Source organism: Bacillus rossius, chromosome 1 (assembly GCF_032445375.1).
Source record: "Bacillus rossius redtenbacheri isolate Brsri chromosome 1, Brsri_v3, whole genome shotgun sequence".
In the NCBI taxonomy this organism is placed as follows: Eukaryota; Metazoa; Arthropoda; class Insecta; order Phasmatodea; family Bacillidae; genus Bacillus; species Bacillus rossius.
The window spans coordinates 291434461-291457491 of NC_086330.1; the positions used below are offsets into that span (position 1 = coordinate 291434461).

Here is a 23031-nt window from a genome sequence, read left to right on the forward strand (position 1 = left end):
CTTGGCAGTTTTCCATATATTGGGGTAGATGCTGTTTTTAAAACTGCTATTGAAGATAAACTGAAGGATAGGAACAATAACCAGAGAGCATCCTTTTATTATGAAATTAGGAAGACCATGTGGACCGGTTGACATAGTAGATTTCAAGGATTTGATTCCCCAAAGTACAAGACTCTCAGTAATAGTGGACATAGGAATGGAGCAAGCAGTATTATCAGATATCAAAGGAGTGCTGTTTTTGGGCTGGAGTTACATTTATGCTAGAAAAATAGTTCGCTAAACTGTTTGCAATACAAAATGTGTCGTTAGTAACAGTATCATTGACCTTCAGAGAGAATAGCTGATTGTATCCTTCTTTCATGATTTTTATGTAATGCCAAAAAATTTTTGGATTTTGTTTGATTTTGTTGTTTACAGTTTGTAACCAATATTTTTTGTCTCTTCAAATGAGATATTTAGCCTCTTTACGTTTCTGTGAAAATAGAACATAGTAATAAGGATTCATGTTTCTTTTGTATAATTTATGGAAATGTTTTTTTTATGTTTTAATGTTCATATAAGTTGCTTTGAGTACCAATGTGGGTAGCTATAAGTAGTTTTCACAGTGACAGGTACAGTGACAGTGCATCGGTACAAGATTTCAAAGCCATAAACTTCTGCTTCGGTGTCATTTAAATCTTGAATTATGCAAGCATATTTGTAGAACTTTTTTTTTTCCCTGGAAAAGATACTATAACATAGTCTCCCTTTTCAATATTTAGTAAGTAAGTCATTATCACACTCATTGTCAGAAGACCCAATAAGGCTGATGTCATCAAGACTATCCCCTGACTGCACCCAATCTTCTTACTCTTCTACTTCAAAATAAAAAGTTTCTTTTTTGCTTGTTTCTTTCATTTTCTTTCTTCCAGTCTTTCTTGTTTCATTGCTGTTTCTTCTTTCTTTTGGGATTCTTTTTTCTCATTATATAAAACCCACTTCTTTGAAGTTGCAACACTAGGTATCTTTTCTTTCTTCATTCTTTTAGCTTTCTGCACCTGTGGGCCAGGCCAAAACAGGGCTCTTTTAAATGGAGAAGGAATTATTTTCCCACTAGATGTTTGCTGAACTTTTTGTACTATGCCATTGTCCAAATTTTGTGTAGGCCTATTTTCAATGCTTTCACTTCCAACTTCTCGTCCTCCTTGAGATAAATCGAACATATTTTCCATTGTCTTAGATCTGACCTCTTGTCTACTGTCGTCTTCTGGAGATATATTTTGACTGTTTTCTGTGCTCTTAGATCTGACTTCTTGTCTGTTCACATCTTCTGTACTTTCATTTGTGTTGTCACTTGGTTTTTCTTGACTGGTTTCTGGCATGCTGGCATTACCTTGATTTGAACCCAAAACTTGATCTTGCATTCTCTTCCATACACAAAATAATGAATGATCATGACTATCACCCTTCCAAATGCCATGTGATTTCTTGAAGGCCTCAAGTTTGTTTGTACCTATCTCTTCTTCCAAAACTTTCAGTGCTACAACTAGATTCTCTGAATAAGTAATGCTTGCTTTAGGAAGAAGAGCATCCCTTGTTGGAAGCTTTGAAAAGTCAACAGCATCTGGATTCCATGGAACCAAGCCACACTTTTTAAATCCATTTTGCAGCATCTGGGGTGTCACTGTTTCTGCCAAAACTTCCTTTAGCAATGGTGAAAAATCATGTCTTTGAATTGTGGGAGAATGTAAATGATGAAGACGCCATTCGTGAACTTTCTGTTGCCAAGCCTCCTTCATGCTATGAAAAATGGCTACATCCATTGGCTGAATGAGGTGGGTAGCATTTGGGAAGAGAGCTACCAAAATGATTCCATTTTCTTCCCAAAATTTGCTGGTATGGAGGGTTAAGTGGGAAGCATGGCCATCAATGAAAAAAATCACTGGGCGAGGTATTTTCTCATTTTCAAGCCAGGGAAAGAAAACATTAGACAAGTATTCAAAGAAAAGCTTGCCTGTCATCCATCCTGAATCAGATTTGCCTACCCCCCAGTCAGGAGGCATACTTCTAGCAATTTCTAAAGGAATTCTCTCATACTTGAATATTACCATGGGAGGTGCTAAATAGCCATTTGCATTTCCTGTTACAAGAACAGTTAAACATTCTTTTTCATCGCTGTTAACATGTTGATAAACATTTTTGCTTCCTTTTGCAACCACCACTTTGCCAGCTTTTGGGTTCAAGAAGAAAGCTGTCTCATCAGCATTGAATACACATTTGGGTTCACTGAGAATATTTAGGGAAATGTTGTCTTCAAGGTAAATATATATCACTTGAAACCAACTTCTCAGAGCAGCCTCTGTCACGTTTGCTCTGGAGGATGTAAGATTCTGAGTTACCCTTTCCCGTACTTCAGGATTTCATTTCAAAAAGGACTCGTACCATTTCCTTCCCGGTCGGTTATCAACAAAGGGGTTTGGCCTGTTCAGTTCATTTATTAAATGTTGAACGCTGTCTAGTAATTCAGCTTTAGTAATGGGAAACCCAGCTTTGGCAACCGACAAAATCTAGTAAACCAGTAACTTTTCTTCTTCTTTAGTAAGAATAGACTGTGGTCCCATGCGACTGTCTTTTGGAGAAATTCCTTTACTTTTGGTCATCAGGGTGACCCTCAGTACACCATGGAGCCTGGCAGCAGTAGCAAATGGTAATCCACGTTGAACATCTTCTAATGCCTTTTCCATTTGGATCATGGAGTAATCCAGCATTTTGCCTTTTATAGGAGGCATTGTTGGCACTGAAATTAAAAACCTGATATTATATACCAGTAGTGGACACTCTTGTATTGTACCAGTGCTTAACAGTGTCAACTAAGGATCCAGTATTCAAAGACAAAAATTTTCACTATGTGGGTACTTCTTATACAGAAATGTAAATAAATAACTTGTCTTATATCACTATTCATCATTTATTATTTGTTCCAGTAGCTGACATAAACTGTCAACTACTGGTGCAACATACTTGTGTGTGTTCCAGTAATTGACACACCTAATAACTATAATTTTATTGATCTGAAGGGTGCCGGGTTCGATAACCAGCAACCTCTGTATCTGCCGACGAAGAAAGTATACCGAGGGGGGGTTGCTGTAAGCTCAATTAGAGATGTCTAGTTTCAGTGTGTTGATGAAGTATGCCATCATAATTTTCCTCAATGGTACAACCATATCAACATTTATTATTGACGCCAATATAATTACAGATACAAATATAAATACAGCTACAGTCTGTATAACGGGTACAATAATTAAGAGAATTACCTTAATTATGAAAATTTATATTTATAATACGCAGGCTAACAGTGCACAAGAACTAACAACCGTTACGCAAGAAGTAGAAGCTCTGCACAAAACATATTACAAATAAGTAAGCCTCACGCAACCTGAACAAGGTAAACTGGCGGTTGAATGGCTACCTGCAAAATTTGATACGCGTGACTTGAAAGAAAGTGAATACCGCCACGAAGACACGTCCAACCATAAGGACATTAGGTAACATCGGCCTGACAAACAATTACAAATTTATAATGCAAGTTACATATAGAATATAAAATCAATAAAAACCAGCGAACACGAACACGAGCGGTGGGACCGGACAAAACACAAGGCAAAAATAATACGTCAAGACTTGAAATGCCACAAAATAAACGACTACACCGAAAGAGAATTTATAAGGTGGCGGCCAAAACAAATTTTGATAAACTGGGAAATTATATCAAAGTTAACTTACATAATGCTGAGCCACCTTCAGCACCAAGCAACAGCTGCTACGAATCAAAGCAACATTTTCCTTACACAGTCCGCTCGTCGTCCGTAGTTCGCACAAAGAATAGCTAAACTCCTACATAACGTACCAAAAACTAACTAAATTTTGGCATAATGAAGGAAGAGACAAGGGTCGCCAGAGCTTAAATACTAGTCGCGGGGGTGTTCCGCACATGCGCCGAAACATAGGAAGGGGACTAGAGCAAGCGAACGGAAGGGATGAATGCACTAAAAGGGAAGGAGGGGAAACGGAGAATGAAGGGGAGAGCCACGCCGCGCCGATTCACGCCGATGACGATGAAACACCTTTCAGATCACATAACATCAATATTTTTTTTAATGTATTTAATAACATGTATCAAGTACTACAACAGCAAAAGTTGTTGCAAAGATATAAAATACAATGCAGTTGGCAATAGCTTGTAGAAACTCACCTGCTTAAGTATTTTTACAAGAGAATAGCACAATAATCATATTACCAATACAAGTATACCTGTCATGGCTGACTAACTAATGCTTAATGGGTGGTTTCCTAATGTCTCAAGTTCACCATAGAGTACAAACTTCAGGTTACATTTTTGACATTCAAACATTGTTATGAATGCACCCATATACTATTTTTTTTATTATTAACTAAAAGATGTCAATTACTGGTACAGTTACCTTAATTCTCAGATGCAGATGTTTGAGTTTGGTGCACAGCAAATCATAGTTGGCAATATGACGCCTGCGGTCCACCAGCTTATAAATGTTTGCGTTACAAGTAAAGAAATGTGGGAGAAATTACCTCCTATTTATGAGCAGAGGACAATACCAAAATAGACTTTTTAACGAATTTTTTGGCATTAAGGTTATGGATACGAATGAGAGTGTTGCCAAACATATTGCTAAACTAGAGAAACTTTGGTTTGAACTGCAGGATGAGACGTGGAAGGAAGACCAAGTTAAGTTACCAGAGAGTTTGTTTCTTAATCAGGTTCTCAATACATTGTGTGGCCAATACTTTGAATTTATGAATGCTTGGGAGTCCATGCCTAAGGAACAAAGGACTCTTAAATTATTGATGGAATGGTTATGAACGGTAGAACATCGTTTATGAGATAGAGATTCTATAGAAGATAAAGCATTTTTGTCAAAGAATAAAAGAGAGTTGCCTCGTCAACCCGTCCCACCAAGCCAAGGGCGCACAAAAAAAAAAGGAAAAACTTGCTTTTTCTGTAAGCGTGAGGGTCATTTTAAAGTAAATTGCCTTAAGTTAAAAAATACGGAACTGAAAGACAATGTAAAGGACTCGGTTTTGTTTGCCAGAGCATACAATGCTAATCAAAATATGTTTGACAGTGATGATTTTTTGGGTTATTGAATTCACCAAATTTAAGGAATTTAAAGCGAAAGTTGAAAATGAAACTGGATGTTACATAAAGAAAATGAGGACTGATAATGGTACAGAGTACACATCTGGACAATTTGCAGATTTACTCAAGTCTTGTGGGATTGATCATCAGCAATCCGTTCCGTATGTACCGGAACAAAACGGAGTTTCTGAAAGGATGAACAGAACAATTGTCAAAAAGGTTAGATGCATGCTCCTAGATGCTGCCTTGGAAGAAAAATATAAAGCAAGACTGGTTGCTAAAGGGTTTACACAAAAATATGGTCTTGATTTTGTGGAAACGTTTGCTCCAGTGATGTCTAAATTTTCACTTAGATTGTTGTTAGCTTTATCTGTACAATTAGATTTAAGTAGTGATCATTTAGATGTTGATACTGCATTTTTGCATGGTGAACTATTTGAAACAGTTTACATGACTCAACCTGAAGGTTTTATAGATGAACAAAATGCAGAAAAGGTATGTCTTTTAAAGAAAGCCATTTATGGCTTAAAGCAATCATCTAAAATTTGGTATCATAAGGTAGAAAATGTCCTCTTACAGTTAGGATTTCAAACATCTAAGTATGATCCTTGTAGGGTTACCAACTATTTCACCCTGCCCATAAGGGACACTGAACCCCACCTAATAGAGCGGGTCCGGGAGCCGCCCCCCCCCCCCCCCCCGGAAAAATTTGAATTTCTAGATGCAAATTGGTGCTATTTTAGCAGTTTTTGTATCTGAAAATAAATTATGCATCTGGTTGAAATATTAAAATTTTTTGTATTGGCCTAATATTTTTTTTGAGTGATGAATTTAATACATAAAGATATTTTTAGTTAACAAAGTATAAAAATTCCAGACAACTCATATGTGATTGAACATTGGTAAACTAACTTCAACTCTCTCCATTGCAAAATGTAATCAGGAAAAAAGTGAGGGAAGGGGAGGTTGCTAAAGCCACTTAGCCCTTTCCGAACCCCCTTAGATTAGAACCACCACTAGGGACACCATAACAAGCAACTTAAAAAAAATATATTTTAATAAATGTATGCCTAACATATATTTTCTCATTTTTCATTTCACCAAATAAACCCAACTTTAAATTAAATGTCCTCTCGGGTATAAAGTACACAATATACAACATGCAAGACACAAAAAACAATGTCTCACAAAAAAACTTAACTTGGCAACAAATGTTTTACAAAACTATTTACATTGACAAGGGGCTACTCCGCTACCTTGCATGTAGCAAACTCATATTTTTCTACTTTTTTTGCTTGAAGGAGTAAGGCTTGGTCATTTTTAATTTTCTGAAAATATTCCTGACAGCTGTAATTGTAATTAAGTGTGACAAGAATTTCTGATTTAATCAGTTTAAAGGAACACCTGTTTCTGTCATCGCACCATTTTTTTATTATTATTTTTTATTTTTTATTTTTTATATTTTTTCATAATTGAAAACACTCTTTCAACAAATGAGTTTGAGCCAGGTATGCTCAACACAAAATAAATTAATGTGTACATGTTGGGGATTTCAATGATGGAAATTTTTTTGAAAATATTTAACCATTTCTTCTCTACACTATCAAAAGACAGACTAGAAATTTCTTTCAGAGTTTCTTTACACTTGCAAAATTCTTCATAAAAATCATCCGAATTAAAATTTTCAAAGCACACAAAAGATTTCAAGGAACTAACTACTTCTTCAAACATTGAAAACTCTAGTTGTTTATGCGTTAGATTCACAACACGTAGTTGTTTACTCTTTCAACAAATGAGTTTGAGCCAGGTATGCTCAACACAAAATAAATTAATGTGTACATGTTGGGGATTTCAATGATGGAAATTTTTTTGAAAATATTTAACCATTTCTTCTCTACACTATCAAAAGACAGACTAGAAATTTCTTTCAGAGTTTCTTTACACTTGCAAAATTCTTCATAAAAATCATCCGAATTAAAATTTTCAAAGCACACAAAAGATTTCAAGGAACTAACTACTTCTTCAAACATTGAAAACTCTAGTTGGTTATGCGTTAGATTCACAACACGTAGTTGTTTGAAAATATTTCCATCACTGAAATCAAAAGACTTGTCCAAATATGAAAGGCTGGCATGGTAAAAAGTCAGAAGATTGTCAATAACCATTGTTTGTTTGTGGGGCAGAAGATTGTTAAGCGATGATTTTGCCTCTGTACCCACAAATTTGTCATTAATTCTGTTAACAAGTTTTTCTCTGAGGTCAACCATAACATCGAAAGTTTCAGTGACAGCTAATTTACTTTCTTCTAATTTAAGTATTGCTGCATGAAATATTTTTGAAGCATTACAGAAGAAGGCTAAATAAACTTTAAGTTTATCTTCCCTTGTGCTGTCGTCATTTTGAAAAAACTGTTTCAAATAATATGGACAGTCCGTTATACTCTTAAAATAACTAGATACTGCATCAAAGTTCTGCCGAAGTCTGTCGACAGCTTTTCCTAATGAAAGCCATCTTGTTGGAACATGCCGTAATAATTCACTGTATTCAATTTCCACAAAATCAAAAAAATTATATAAGCTCTGCCCTTCTCTTAGCAGAACATGAGAAATGACCATAAGTTTTTATGATAACAGTTTCAACATCAATAGCAAGAACATCACTAGCATGTTTACAACTAGGGATGGGAAATTCGATTCTTCGATACCCCGATACCCATCGATTCTGTGAAATTAATCGAGAATCGAGAATCGGGGAAAAACGTCGATTATTTGCATTTTCGATTACCTAACCTAATCTTTGCGTCAAAATTTAACTACAAACATACAAAACATATGTGGTACTGGAATAAAAATGCCAAAACCAGCATAATATGCTTTCTAAAATAATTTTCCCTGAAAATTTTAAACATTCGGAAGTTTAGTGAAGATTTTTGCCCATTACTACTGTTCATAAATCAGCTATACACGTCTGTTTACTAACAAATATATACCCGTAATTTTAACTACATATTGTTTTGATTTACATACAGTAACCTTTTTTTTTATTATTCCACGGTAATTAATGGTAATAAAAAGGTATATAAAAATTTATTGTATCCTCGCCGCAACGAAAATATAAACGCCGAGGACTCGTACCAATAACATAATACAACTGCGTAACGTAACGTACAAATGTACCATACCTTTAAACATTTTAAATGATTATATACTTATAATTGCCCCGACTGTTAATAGTTACACTTATTACTGTCGGCTTTAAATATATATTAGGCGTGGCTTAGGATAGCAACATAACATCACGAGATACCATAGATGTAGTAGCCATAGAGTATATATCCATGGATTAAATACACTGCTACAGCTTGCTGCCGTGCTGTATGGCACGATATAACAATTTGCTACGAGAAAAAAAAAACGGGCGCTTTCATTTTATCACAAATGGTCGTTGGCGCGTTCAGTTTTACCGAATCAGTAAGATTAGATAGCTAGCACGTGGCCGCCGAATCAACTAAGGAAAGCAGCATCGGCAAAACGTAAACACGTGCCTACTAGGTAAGTAAGTTATATTGATTGCAGCGACTTCACTTCGAAATTGTTGTATATCTGGAAGTATTTGTACTGTGCTTTTAAAATGCTTTAAAAACATTGTATACTTCCGAGTGTTTACTACGTTTTTTTAATTACGATCATGTCAAGTGAAGTCTGGGAGCATTTTTTTATTGATCCAAACGACAACAATTATGCAATTTGCCAAATTTGTAGTACGAAAATTTCGCGAGGTGGTTCTTCAAAAACAACAACAAACATGAAAAAACATCTTGGGAAACATACCGCGTTTATTGAAAATACCAAGAAGAGAAAACTTGATTCAGCAAATAGGGGCTTGGACTTACCAGCTCATGCAGAGAAATCAACTTCCTTGCCCTGCAACAGTGGTTCATTGTTTTCATCACCTTTGATTCCAGTCAGTCATCAGCCTTGTTCCTCTCCTAGCAAAAGCAGCAGCACTACTTTGTCAATACCCCAGTCATCTGCTTGTACAATACTTGAACCTGATGATCCTAGCTCAACTAATCCCACAGACATTCTAAGTTTCAAACAGTGCCAAATGCTGAAACCGAAACCAAAACCAATAGCCAAGAAATCCCTTGTCCAACCAACACTCAAAGAATTTATAACTCAAACCTCACCTTTCAAACCAGGTGACTCAAAAGCTAAATCAATAACTAGACATATTGGAAGAATGATGTGCCTAGATAAGCAGCCTTTTAGTATTGTCGAGGACAGAGGGTTTACTGAATTTGTGAAATTCATGGAGCCAAGGTATGCAATGCCCAGTAGGAAACATTTTTCGAAGAAAGTGATACCAGAGATGTACAATGAGTGCACAGAAAGTGTTAAACTACAGCTGGCAGATGCAGAGTATGTGAGCCTTACAACAGACATGTGGACTTCAACTAATAACGACGATTATATGAGTCTGACGGTGCACTTTGTCGACAGAAATTTTGTTCTGCAACATCTTTGTATCGAGGTAATTCCATTTATTGAATTCTCACACACAGGGTCGAACATTTGCACTTTTATCACAGAAACTCTTCAAGAGTGGAATCTGAGTGAAAAGGTTGTTTGCATTGTGAGAGACAATGGTAGGAACATCGTAAGTGCCCTAGAGACATCACAGTTTCAACATCTCTCTTGCTTAGCGCATACATTTCAGCTTGTTGTTAAAGATGGGTTACTTAACAACAAGAATGTAACTAGTTTGACAGCAAAATGCCGCCGCATTGTTGGTCATTTTAAACACTCAAGTAAAGCATGCAAGGAACTGAAAAATGCTCAGTCTGTTCTGAGTGTAAAACAGCATAAAGTCATCCAAGACGAACCCACCCGATGGAATTCTACATTACACATGCTGCAACGTCTACTTGAGCAAAAGCAGGCAGTCACCCTAGCTGCAACGAAGCTCAATTTGCCTGCAGAACTTTCGACTGCAGATTGGAATTTACTTGCCCATATGTCTGACTTACTGAGCATTTTTAACCATGCTACACTTGCTGTTAGTTCTGCAACTGTGACTGCATCAGAGGTAATACCGATTGTTAACAGCACACGTAGAGAGCTACAAAAGCCAGCACCCAATGGCTCAGGAATTCTGGGTATGAAAAATGATCTAATTTCTTCATTGAACTTAAGGTATGCAGAAGTGGAACAAGAAATTTTGTTTGCAGCAGCAACACTTCTTGATCCTCGACTAAAATGCCATGTGTTTGTTAACCAAAAGTGTGTTGAAGTGGCACAAAATTACTTAATTGAAGAAGCAACAAAAACCAACTGCTCAGAGCCTGAGTTACCCAATGTCCAAACAAAGCAAACAGCAGCACCAGCAGCGAGTCATGGAATGTGGGCATTTTACAACAACATCATGAATGATGCCAAGTGTGAATCAAAGGAAACCTCTGTGAAGGATGAAATAAACACTTACCTTCAGGAACCAATTCTTCCTCCCACTGCAGACATTTTCAAGTACTGGAAGGAAAATTACAAATTCCCTAACATTAAAAAACTGGCAAAAAAGTACCTTAGCATACCACCATCCACAGTGTATTCTGAGAGACTTTTCAGTACTGCTGGCCTGATAGTTGACCAAAAGCGTCATCGATTAGACCCTGAAACTGTGCGAAGGCTTGTTTTTCTAAACAAAAACTTGTAAATTGTTTTGTTCACAGTAGTGACATTTTGTTGAGTTTTGAGTAGGCCTTATGTTTTTTTAATACATTAATTTTCATCCTCTGGGTTAATTTTTGTATGATCTAAAACTAGTGATGTCTAATTGTTAAAAAGTGAACTACAATATCTTTCTTTTATATGTACATAAATTAAAAGTTTAAAACAGTTTCTACAATTTGTATAAGTGTTGAATTTTTTCTGAAAGCTGTTTAACTTCCAAGTATTTGCTAAATGTGTGTGGCTTTAAATAAACCTCTTTAATTCAGAATTCAAGTGAAATTCTATGTATGTTAAAAAAAATCTCCTATCAGTTGCTCGATATAGGAATCGAGAATCGATAGGGAATCGAGAATCGATAGAGAATCGAGAATTGGGTATCGAGAATTGATATATTGGAATCGTCCCATCCCTATTTACAACAATTATGAATCACATGGGCATTGCAGTTCGCTTAAACTATCGTACTATTTTCAGTTTGCAAAAGTTTATATACACTTTTATTTTTTCCAAAATTCACATTAGCATTATCTGCGGAGTATGACACCATTTTGTTGGGCGAGAGCTCAAATTGCTGAATACAATCCTTCATATTTTTGTGTATTTTGGCTGCAGACTCGTCAGAATCTTCTATGAAATCCAAAACCTAAAAAAAAGCTAAATGAGTTGTGAGTGAAAAGTGTTTTACAGCTTTTAACAAGAATCTTAACAGATCTTAAGAGCAGATGTGGATATGGAGCTGGAATAAAGGGTGGAGGAAACGGGAGTACCCAGAGAAAACCCACCCAACGGCATCTAACAGGCACGATTCTCACTTGCAAAAATCGGAGATCCTGACGCCGCCACCCCTTAAATGAGTTAATGAAGGCTTGGACTTCATAAAATGTAGATTGATAAAATTAATATTAACAGTAAATTGCTTACCTTCCACTGAATTCCCTCGCAGGCATCAAAATAACGTACACAAACTGGAAACATTTTTCTATTTCCTTTGTTCGATGCATCTGTAGCAATTGAAAATAACTGTGCACACTTTTCCGGAGATTTCAGAATTTTTACGAAATCATCTACACTTTTAGGAGACATAACATTCATGACAAATGCTTCGGCTTTTGTTCTTCCACACTATAATTTCCGCGCTATTTCTGAATCACTACCAAAAACATGCCGTATCAATTTTATATTACAATCAAAACTGTTATAACTTAAACCATGCTTTGTATTGTGATAACATAGAGCTAGTTCAGATGCTACAACAGAATTTTGATCGCTAGTGCCTTGTTTTACGAAATAACTGTTTATCTTAGTTTTTTCACTCGCATTTGCTTGTTGAACCGTGTTTATATGTAACAATGTTGAAGCATGCTGTTTTACTTCGTTTTCGCCGCCGTGTGCTATTGAAAACTCTCTTTTGCAAAGTACACATTTGGCTTTGTAACTATTATCACTACATGTTAGCCACTTATAGTTATGTTCCCATCGAACTAAATAAATGCACAGCCGTTTCTTTTTTCGCGGTGGCGAATCGCACATTTTTTCATCTCAACTTTACCCGATTTACTCAACTTTATCCGTTTTCAACTCAACACAATATCAACATAAACATAACAGACTAAGCGCGGACAAGTGATGCCACCTGTCGGCGTCAACATGAACTATTTGGTGGCCAGTGAACTGCAGAGTAAACGTATCTTCGCAATGTCGCAATACATATTACAGTTGGTGCGGCGCAGGCGGAAAAATACTTTTTAAATTTTATGCAGGTCTGTGAATTGAACTTTAAACAAGATACGGGAAATATCACGTCCCGTCCTGCCTACGTACGGGATAATTCTTTTATTTACAGAATACGGGAAATCCCGTACAATACGGGACGGTTGGCAACCCTAGATCCTTGTGTTTACTGCAAAAACAATGCTAGTTCTTTCACTATAATGGCATTATATGTTGATGATTTCTTGATATTTTCCAATAATGATAAGGAAAAGTGTGAATTAAAAGGATAACTATGTACAAAATTTAGTATAAAAGATTTGGGGTAAACTCAAACTTTTTCTTGGTATTAATTTTGAAACTAGAGCGGCCTTATTTTTTTCAACATTAGTTTCATCAAACTTAGTTTCGCAACAAACATCCTCAGGAGGAGACTTGTGTTCTTCATGTGGGAACTCTTCAATTTCCCAGAACTTCCTGACATCATCTAAGGAAGGCTAGGAAGTGAACAAAGTTACACAATATGATGGATAATGAAGGTTCTGCTTCCACCTTTCCCAAGAGAATGCAATCCAAAACAGTCAAGAGCCACTGGAGACCCATTGATCTTGCCTCCATTCACAAGAAGAGGAAATAGGTCTGTACCAATGAGAAGGTCAATGGGACCAGGGGTGTTGAAAGAAGAATCAGCCAGTTTCAGATGAGTCACTGATTGACACACATCAGATGAGAGTTTGGGACTCGGCAAACTATTGGTTATGCGTGGCAACACAAATTAATCCTGAGCAAACTGAGTAACAAAATTTCCCACTGGGAAAATGACAACTGATGTGGAGGATTTAGCCACATTGATACCTTGAAAATTTGGTGCTACTACAAGCAAACAGCTCAGGAAGTTCAAAATTGACACTAATCACTTAAAATTAACGCACACTATTTACATGTTTAAACACTTCATAATCCACTTCTTCAGGGTTGTCGATGTCCTCTTGAGCTTCTGATGCAACAGACGCTGGGGATAAATTTATTTTTTTCATTTTTTATGATAGTGTGAAAGTTAAATTTTAATAAATACTTGTACATGGTTTAATGTGATGGCAATAGATTTTCACATTAATGATTATGAATTCTATATGAAGAAAACAACAAAGTATAATTTAAAATTTTCAGAAATTATTTATTCAGTGGTTATAAACAGCTTATTGTTTTATTATTTTCAGTTTATCTAAAAAAAATCATACAACAGGTTGACCTGTCTGAACTCACATACATAATTATATCTGGTCATTAACATATTTTTATATATACACCTATCCCTCACTTAGCACGCCTTCAGATTGAACGGATTCATTTAGCGTGATGTTAATTTTACTGCCCCAGTCTTGAATAGCACGTCTGTTAATTTCAGTTAGCGCGAAATATCCACAGGCAAAAAAAAAGTCGGGCATGACGCCACAAAGTCTGTATCAACTTTTGTAAACAACAGATGTGCAGTGGGATTGAGTTAGCCAAAAAAGGGTGAAGAGATACGCGCGCAGGTCTGACTACGCTATCGGCTGTTGTACAAACATAAGAATGGCAAGTTAAATTGCGGCTATGGAGTGTAAAGGACCAAATGTTTTTACTTCCTCGCGTATGCCTGGCTACAGACTGAGCCGTGAACTCAGTCTAGCCAGTGGCAAGGAATTCATACAAACAAAAGCAATGTCGGCCCATTCAGCTGCCGGTAACTTTACATTCTTGATCACTCATAATGCATCATTCAAGTATTTGAGACAAAACTAGAAGTATTACGGCACACAGATTGACATGATGGCCATGCTTATGTTGGTTGCACTTTAGTTTTAAGCAAGTCAACTGTGCGCACAATTTTCTTTTAGACGTTTTTAAACATAACCTTTATCTGTTAGTCTGCGTCGCCGCGGTGTACCATTTATAAAAATGTAGCCAACGCTAGTTGGCATCATTCATGTTTGGCTGTGTTGCTTCCCGTATAGAGGGCGCACACGTAGTCGAATATCAATATTGATATCTCGCCGTTTGCATGCAACGCGTGCTCTCTGTCTTGTGTCGAGTTTACTACATTTGATAGCCCGCACTATTTCGTGGCGTGTACTACGATGATAGTTACGCGTTAGTTCAGGCTGGCATTTGGGTTACAGATTTTGTTTTTCTATTTAAAGTTGAAGAAAGGTTTCTGTTGCATGACTTATTAATTTAAATTTTTTGGCGGCGTGCTTTTTTATACTCTACTTTTTAAATAAACCTACTTTCCATAAATGGGTTATGAATTAATTTAAATTATTTGGCGGCATGCTTTTTTTTACTCTACTTTTTAAATAAACGTACTTTCCATGAATGGGTTATGTTTTTATGAATAACTTTACCTAACAACAATTTTTTTCGCATAAAATTGCACCCCTACTTTTGAAACTTTATCTTATGATAAATTGTGCGATAATAATGCGATAAGACAAGGTAAGCACTTTGATTTTTGAAAAATTAAAATGCAACTATCCGGACAGTAATATCGGTTTCACTTTCAGTAAAGGATGGTTTTGAAAGATACGCGACGTGAGTTGAAGGTCACGCCCTGGCGGGCAAGTCAGCCAGCTGACTAATGATAAAGTACATAACCACGTATCTACCATTACGCGGTGTCGTATTTGTCATACAAAGTGCGATAGGAGGCATATAAAGATTAATGGCGTGACATTTATATTTGAGTGTTATTCTATGCATTTATATTATGTAAAGTATATTTTCCTAGACAATTTTGGAACACATTAATTAAATTAGGCTTACTATTTATGGAAACTAACACTTCAGATTACGTGATTTCGAATAACACAATCATTTTTAGGAACAAATTATTCGTGTTAAGTGAGGGATAGGTGTATTATAGCAGTTTTATTAACATATTTTAACTGGGTACGCATACATTGATATTTATCAAACTTATTTGTTATTCCAAAATGTAATTTTTTTGAAAATGAATAAAAGATTTTTTGTTTGGTTTTAATAAGTTTTGAATATTGGACATGCCTGCTCCTACTTAGCATCGTGATGGTATCAGTTTTAAGGTTCTTAAATGAAATAATGTAGAACTCCTATTTTTACATTCCATAATTTTATACTTTCTGCAATTTCAATCATTGATCTGCCCGTATAAACTTTCTCTTTATTTACATTTATAAGATTTAGCATAATTTTATTTTGTGGTCACTTTTTGGGGCTATGGTTGTAGAATACCTTGTTCACTTTTTAGAGTCAGGAGGCTTTAAAAATAAATACAATGTGTTCAGTGTATTTTTTGTGTAGGTACTGCCCCATAATGCCATTTCTTTTCCTGGGTGTCACAGTGCTTGAGTGTTAAAATTACTTGCCTCCTGCCAAGATGAACTGTTTTTGATTTAAAGTGGGTTTGAACCTGGACTTTTCGCGAGTGGTAAGCATACAGGATATTTCCGTGCATTGGTGGGTTTTCTCCTGGTACTCCCATTTTTCCCACCCGTTAAGCTCTATTTCATTCATACATTTCATTTTCTGCTCATGCCTTTGTTGAAGTTGCCATCCTTCCTCAGATTTTTGTGAAGAATGCCGTCCAAGCCGTGATGATGCGGAAGACGGGCTACAGGATGACGCCCGGTGGGTTCGTGTATGACATGGGCGCTACGGTTCCCAACCCGTGGCTGTGCAACACCGCCAAACTGAGGCGAGAGATCTACAACAGGCAAGTTACTCCGCACTTTCCCAAGCAACCAGCGGGAAATGTTACCAATTGCAGAGAGCTTACTTTATTCTGTGTCACCAATGTGCACCAATGTCACCAATGGGCAATTTTGCAGATTCTTTTGATTACCAGTTGGAATGCAAACATTTATACCTTTGTATTTCTTTGCTTTGTATTGATTGTTTGACACTCTTTCTGCGACCATGTGCCAGCTAGCATTAGAGAGACCAAATAAAATGGACACAAAAGAAGGGGAGGTTTTACATAAAAAAATCAATTAATAGGTTAGTATATGAAGGTACAGTATTCAAAGGATTGTGAATTTTAGCCTGACACCAAATGAATCAGTGAAATTTCTGGGTCTCTACATATCACACGAAGAAGTATCTGCAACATGATATCGGTGAGACACGGATAGCGACTACGAAAATTCATGGGTTTATTTTGCGATAAGCTTGAATTCTAACAACTTTGGGCTCTTGTCTCTCACACCATGTTGATTATTTATTTTTATTGTCATTACAGTTATTTTAAGGGTTTTACTGTAAATTCCAAATGATAGCGCTCTTGTATCTTATGTTTCGTCCTGAATTTTAAGAAAACATACATGACTAAATATGTTCTATTAGTGGTAAGTAAAAGTGTCACGTAAATGTTGTATTTGTACGATAATTCGTAACAACAATGTTACATGGTGTGCCATAGTTTGGTGATGCCTTATTCAGTCCCGAGCGTGAATACCATATTTATATTTATAAGAGTGTGACGATATTAGTTTGTTTTTTGTCTTCACGGCTGGCGTCACGTGACGGCGCAGTTGTCGAAGCTCGTCTCGAAGTATTATTATTTTGGTGCTGTGTTGTTGGCAAGTGCATATTTATATACTAGTTTTTAAAAATATAACCTGTGTGGCGGGAAAGCATGAGAATGGGTTTTCGTCCAAGCGATACAAAGAAATTTACGATTTTGGTAAGTAAATAAGTTGCATCATACCTTGTTATTTCTCGGTTAGGTATATGTTTGCGCTGATTTTAAAATAGGTTTCCTTTCTAGCAGAATAATCCTTCGTATAACTTCCTGCATTTCAGGTGCTGTGGCATCTTTTAGCAGCCATAATACAATAAATTAAAAAAAAAACGCGAAATCACAAACATTTGCCACTTCGCCAATATTTTTTTTTTGGCTCCTATGTGGTGAATAAATCTGGAGTTAATATAGCCTGTCGCCTCCGTCCGTCTGTCATCCATCCGTCAATCACGTGACCAGCAGCCAATAAGATGGCCCGAAAAATTTCATCGATCCGTCCGTCAAAAGCTTGGCAAACTTATACTTTTAACCATAGAAAAGTAAAGGGTATAGAAGGACAACTCAATTTATGAAATCGGGATCAGTGATGGAAGCGCTTATGTGGTTGTGGTGGAAACATTAAATACAAAATCAATTTTTATCTATGTAATGATCGAAATTTTCTGGCTGTGTGTTTCACGTGAAAGCCGCATTCTTGTGTAGTCTGTGGAAGGTGGTGTGTTTACAAATACCTGCATACTCGTGAATGTGTTGTATACTGTTATTTCTCGTGGTTAAAATGGGACGAAACGTAATTTCCATTTGCGATCGCATAAATGAATACAAAAGTGAACAGTTATACGAAAGTGATACGAATATTTTAATGTGCAATTTATGTAATCGCCGTCTGGAGTGGAAAAAAAAAGATGTACTTGAAAAGCACATTAAAACTGAGGGACATCAGGCTGCAAAAAAAAAGATTCACCGATAAATCTGATGAAGAAAAAAAGTCAGTAAAACGGCAAGCAACGGTTTCTGGCATGATCGAAAACTAAAAAAAAGGTGAAAATTGAAAAAAACGAGTTTCAATAACATTATTTGTGCACTCTACATCAACTATGGCCATGAACACGCTAAAATATATTTATTGTAATTTTAAGTATTCAATTTATTGCACTCATAAGTGTTAAAATGTTTGGAAACCTGCCAAGATAGGCTATCTTTGTAGTTGTGCTAGATCTTTATTTCTGTGGTTGTTAATAATTAATATGTGTATTATTTAATGCTTTTTAAAAATATACTTTTCTTCAGTAATGTAAAATGAGAGAATTGGCTAAATCTTGTTTTTAAAAATGCTACAAAATGCTAAATTTCAAATTCAAAATGCTAAATGTTATTATTTGAAATGCTATAAATCACCATCTCTACTTATAACTTATTTACAGGAATACTTTTTGACATTAAGTAAGATGTTTTTTACCATTTAAGGTTAAGATTGTTTAAATGTGTAAAAATGGCTTGTAGTGTTTATATACTTGTAATATTTTTGAAATAAAACAAAATTACACTTACTGTTGCAGATTTTCTTACGTTGGGCCACCACACATCTCTCTGATTTCCCTGCACCAATCCAAGTAATTCCGCATAGCTATTTATGTTCTTCCACTCCCTTGCTTTGTCTTCATTAGAAAGTTTGTCACTGAATCCATATGCTTCTTTTCTTTAATTTTCGCTAACACACAAAGTTTTAACTTGCATTGTTCATCACGTTTCCCCATGGCTTCACAAATACGTTTAAAAATCTAACCTCACTCTGTTACTCAAATATATCTCTGCAGAAATATTACCTCACTCAATTACTTGAAAGTTATTAATGTATATCAAAATCTACACTCTCTGTTACTTCACATTCACTATACATAACCTCACTCTACCACTTGTAGAAAAACCACATGCACTTGTAGTTTACATTGTTTACTTGTGGAATTTCATCAAATTTCACAAGTCCCTTCAGAAATGTTGTGCAACAGAAATTATTAGAACTTGTATTTTGTTGTGCAACAGGCCCCTGGTAGCATTTTTATCACTATAAATAATATTTTATTTTGGAACTATTTTCATACACATTTTTAATTTCTTTGTTAAAGAAGTGAAAAATATTTCTCCTTTTTTCGAGGAATTTGTAATACTATTCGTTTCGGTTACTGACTTTCAATTTCTGTGGCATATTTTCAGTATACAAAGATAATAATTTAGTAATTTCTAAAAGCAATGTGTGTTCCAAAATAAAACCTTTATTAAAATTATTATTTTTTAATTTGAAGAACTAATTTAACATAAATACCTTATATTCTTTATACAGACTTTCCCATCTCATTCATAAGTACAATCTAACATAAGACCCACGGAACGGGATATCCCCGGTGGCAACAAATGGCACATGTTTATATAAATTGTATGATTCCAACAAATGTGTGTGTGTACTTACCCTGCTGTATTCCACATTCTGTACTGGGCCTAGGTTCTGACATTTTAGGGAGTGTCTCATCACTATCAGGCATTGCTGTCTCATTTAACACTGTAATTCACACAGAACGTAACAGTTATTTTTCACTCATACAACATACACACATTTAAAATAAAAAGCCAAATAATAAAGATATTATACTATTACTGGTACAAATATGTAGGTTAAGTAGAGAGAATGAATTAATGTTTATAATTTTTTGTATTAGAGTCCAATCTAGTATTCAGTTCTTGTAGGTTGGTAGTGATTCTATCATTCAGATCTTGACTATTAGCATTTATTTTAGTATTCAGGGATTGCATTCTAATATTCATTTCCTGCGGGCTGATTACGAGCACACACTTTGCGTTACAAGTTGCGATAAATAACGAAGGTTTGCGAAGAATATCGCAGGAACCAGCAACGTAATTACGAACACATCCTGTTTCGTTAAACTTCAAATATTGATGACGTTGTGGCGGTATATATCGCAAACTTTGATTACGAGCACACTTTTCATGTGATATTTATCGCACCGGAGCTACGTTATATATCACGAGCATTTCAAGTGGTGATACGAAGGGACTAAGGTATGTGAATTCACAAATATTTAAAATAACATCCTTTTGATATCTGAAAACGAAATTATAGTTACTCAATGTTATTTTCAAGCAGAATGATAAGCCAAAAGTGAAGTTTAACATAAACAAATGTTTGAGCTTAGTGTTACTGTTTTATTAGTTCTGCCACGTAAATATTATTTTTTGAAATCCGCAGTATTTAAAATTAATATTGTGTGGTTTAAGTACGTTGATAGGTTAGCTACATTAAAAATACTGTATAATGAGATATATCTGGTGAAAATATACTTGACCATGTTTTTTTTTAAATTTATATATTTGTTTTCAGACATTAATTCCAATAATTATCTAAGTTACAATAGGCTGTTGAAGTGTAGTTTATGTTTAGGGCTATGTATTTGCCCAACAACCGTATTTGTTGAAACAGTATGCTTATGTAATGAAAAAAATAATTTGGAATTGATGGCTACCCAATGTTTGATTAGTGATATTTTTTATGACGATTTGTCCTACACGTTTAACATTACCTAATGCTTGAAAACCTGTAGTTAAACTTAAGTAAGTTTGTCTTTGAGCGTATTCATTTGCACTTTTTTGTTAACTTTACTTTTAACATTTGGTACCTAATTGAAAACAAATGGGGCCGATTATTATAAAAATAAGTTTATGAAAACGGTAATTTTGAGTTCCTATTATTAACCTTGATACTTATTTCTGTTGAGATATTTCAAGTTGTTTACTGTTTGAATTGTTGGTTTTGTGTGGTTAGCTACACTTCAAATAGTACTGAAAACCTATTCATGTCTACAGTTGGTTAGGTTAGCTACATTTGAAATTTTAAATCTGGTGAAAAGCTACTTGTCCATATGTTTTTTTTTAAAATTTATTTATTAGTTTTTAGACATTAATTCCAATAATTAACATAGGCTATCAATACTGTAACATTGTTTTACTAATAGAAAATTAATCTTATCTCACAATTAATGTACAATTAATGTAACTAACCTAACTTAACTAACCATTCACACAGACCCACACTATTTTTTTGTTTTGTTATTTTTAATTTATCTAACAAACCTAATGGTGGGAATGGCTGGTTTGATTAGGTTAACTACAAATACTTGAAAGTAGTGTAAACAGTTTATTAGGTTATGGTAGTTATATTAAATATACTGTGAACTCATTTTAACAGTTTTTAAGAATTATATATTGTAACACAGCTAACTCTAACCTAACCAACCACACTACAGTTTATACCTATTATTTTTGTTAGTAACATAACTTAAGAAACAGTTCACAAAATCACACAGTATTTTTAATGTAGCTTACTTAAGCCAACCAATCATTCTCATGTATTAAATTTTTTGATTTACCTAACCTTTTACCTAACCTAACAAGCTATTAAAATGGCATATTTCTAGTTTAACTGCTTGAAGAATTACAACACACTCATGGAGAATTGTTGGAAAAGAAGTCGAAAAGTTAAAATTGTTTTTAGAAATTAAAGAAAAATGAATGCAGTTATGCGTTACATCGAGGAATATTAGCTCAGTAATACCATCTTAAAAATTATTTTTATTAATAAGGCCCTCTTGTTAACAATTAGTAGCCTACCAAACTATATTATACTAATTTAGTTAATGTTTGTAAAATATTTCAGGTTCTACACAATGGCCTTTGCTGCCTTTCTGCTAGCTATCGAACTGGAGGAGAAGGCAGAGAAGATTGTTAAGAAACCATCAAAATCCCTTCGAATTGCCAGATTTCACCCTCATAGCAGTTGGAAAACATTAGAAAATGAAGAAACATGAAGAAACGAGCTATGCAATTTAATAAATACTTTGACATTTAAATGTCATGCAGATCACCAAATGAGATTAATATTTTTTCATCAAATGTAATAGTATGAAACTACAAAATGAAAGATGTATGCATACATTACAATATGCATACATACAATCAACCACATTGCTCCTGTTTGTTGCCAAAAATGCTATCTTTAGATACAATATACATTAATAAAAACATAATCTAACAAGCAAGATAAGTGTGTCTCTTTTCTTCTCAACATGCATTTTAACAAATTTTTTTTCCATATTGGTTCATGTCAGTATATCAAAAACAAGTTTTATTATTATAGCAAATAACTTCAAAAACATTTTAAGTTTGGAATCACAATCAGTTGTGATTAGCTATACTTACATCATCAAAATACTTCTTATAAGAAAAAAAATAATGTTTTATAATAATCCTATTCCAAGCAGTTATGCTGCAAATTTAGCAGTGTAAATCCATTTTTTTTATCAAGTTTGTTGCATTTTTTAAAGAAATTGTGAATATAGTGTTCACTCATTTCCATGTTACTTTTGAGTATAACTTGGATTATTAAACACATGTTAATTTTTTGTTTTCTGGTTTGAGCAGATGATCTCATTGTCCTGAGAGAGTTGGCAGTGGATTTTTTGAACCATAGTTTTTTTTGTGTGTAAAAAAATAGATACTATGAATCATTTAATGATAGGTTGTTATTTCAAGTAAATATCATACATGGGAAATTGCTTGTGTGCTGCTTCATGTTTACAAGTTTATTAATTTAAAATTTTGCAATTTCAGACTTTGTTTTGGTTTTAAACGAAAAATATTTACAAAGAGTGTATTATTTAATATCTCAATATTTTTCCATGGATGGTTATAATTAAACAATTATTAATATTAACTATTAATAGCCTGTCCAATAAAAAAAATCAATGCATATGTCTGTAAGGAATCTTGTATACAAAAAATGATTTCTTAACACAATATTTTCTTCATAATAGGCAATTTCAAGCACG

At 34.8% G+C, this 23031-nt stretch overlaps 1 protein-coding gene across 3 annotated transcripts in view; it reads left to right on the plus strand.

The window, feature by feature from the left end:
• The window catches only part of LOC134527737 (transcriptional adapter 1-like), a 140480-nt gene that overhangs the window by 63823 nt on the left and 53626 nt on the right, over window positions 1-23031 (plus strand). For all 3 annotated transcript variants that reach the window (XM_063360661.1, XM_063360663.1, XM_063360662.1), the window contains one exon: window positions 16179-16327. In XM_063360661.1, the coding sequence (XP_063216731.1) occupies window positions 16179-16327 (149 nt within the window). The remainder of the gene's footprint in view (window positions 1-16178; window positions 16328-23031) is intronic.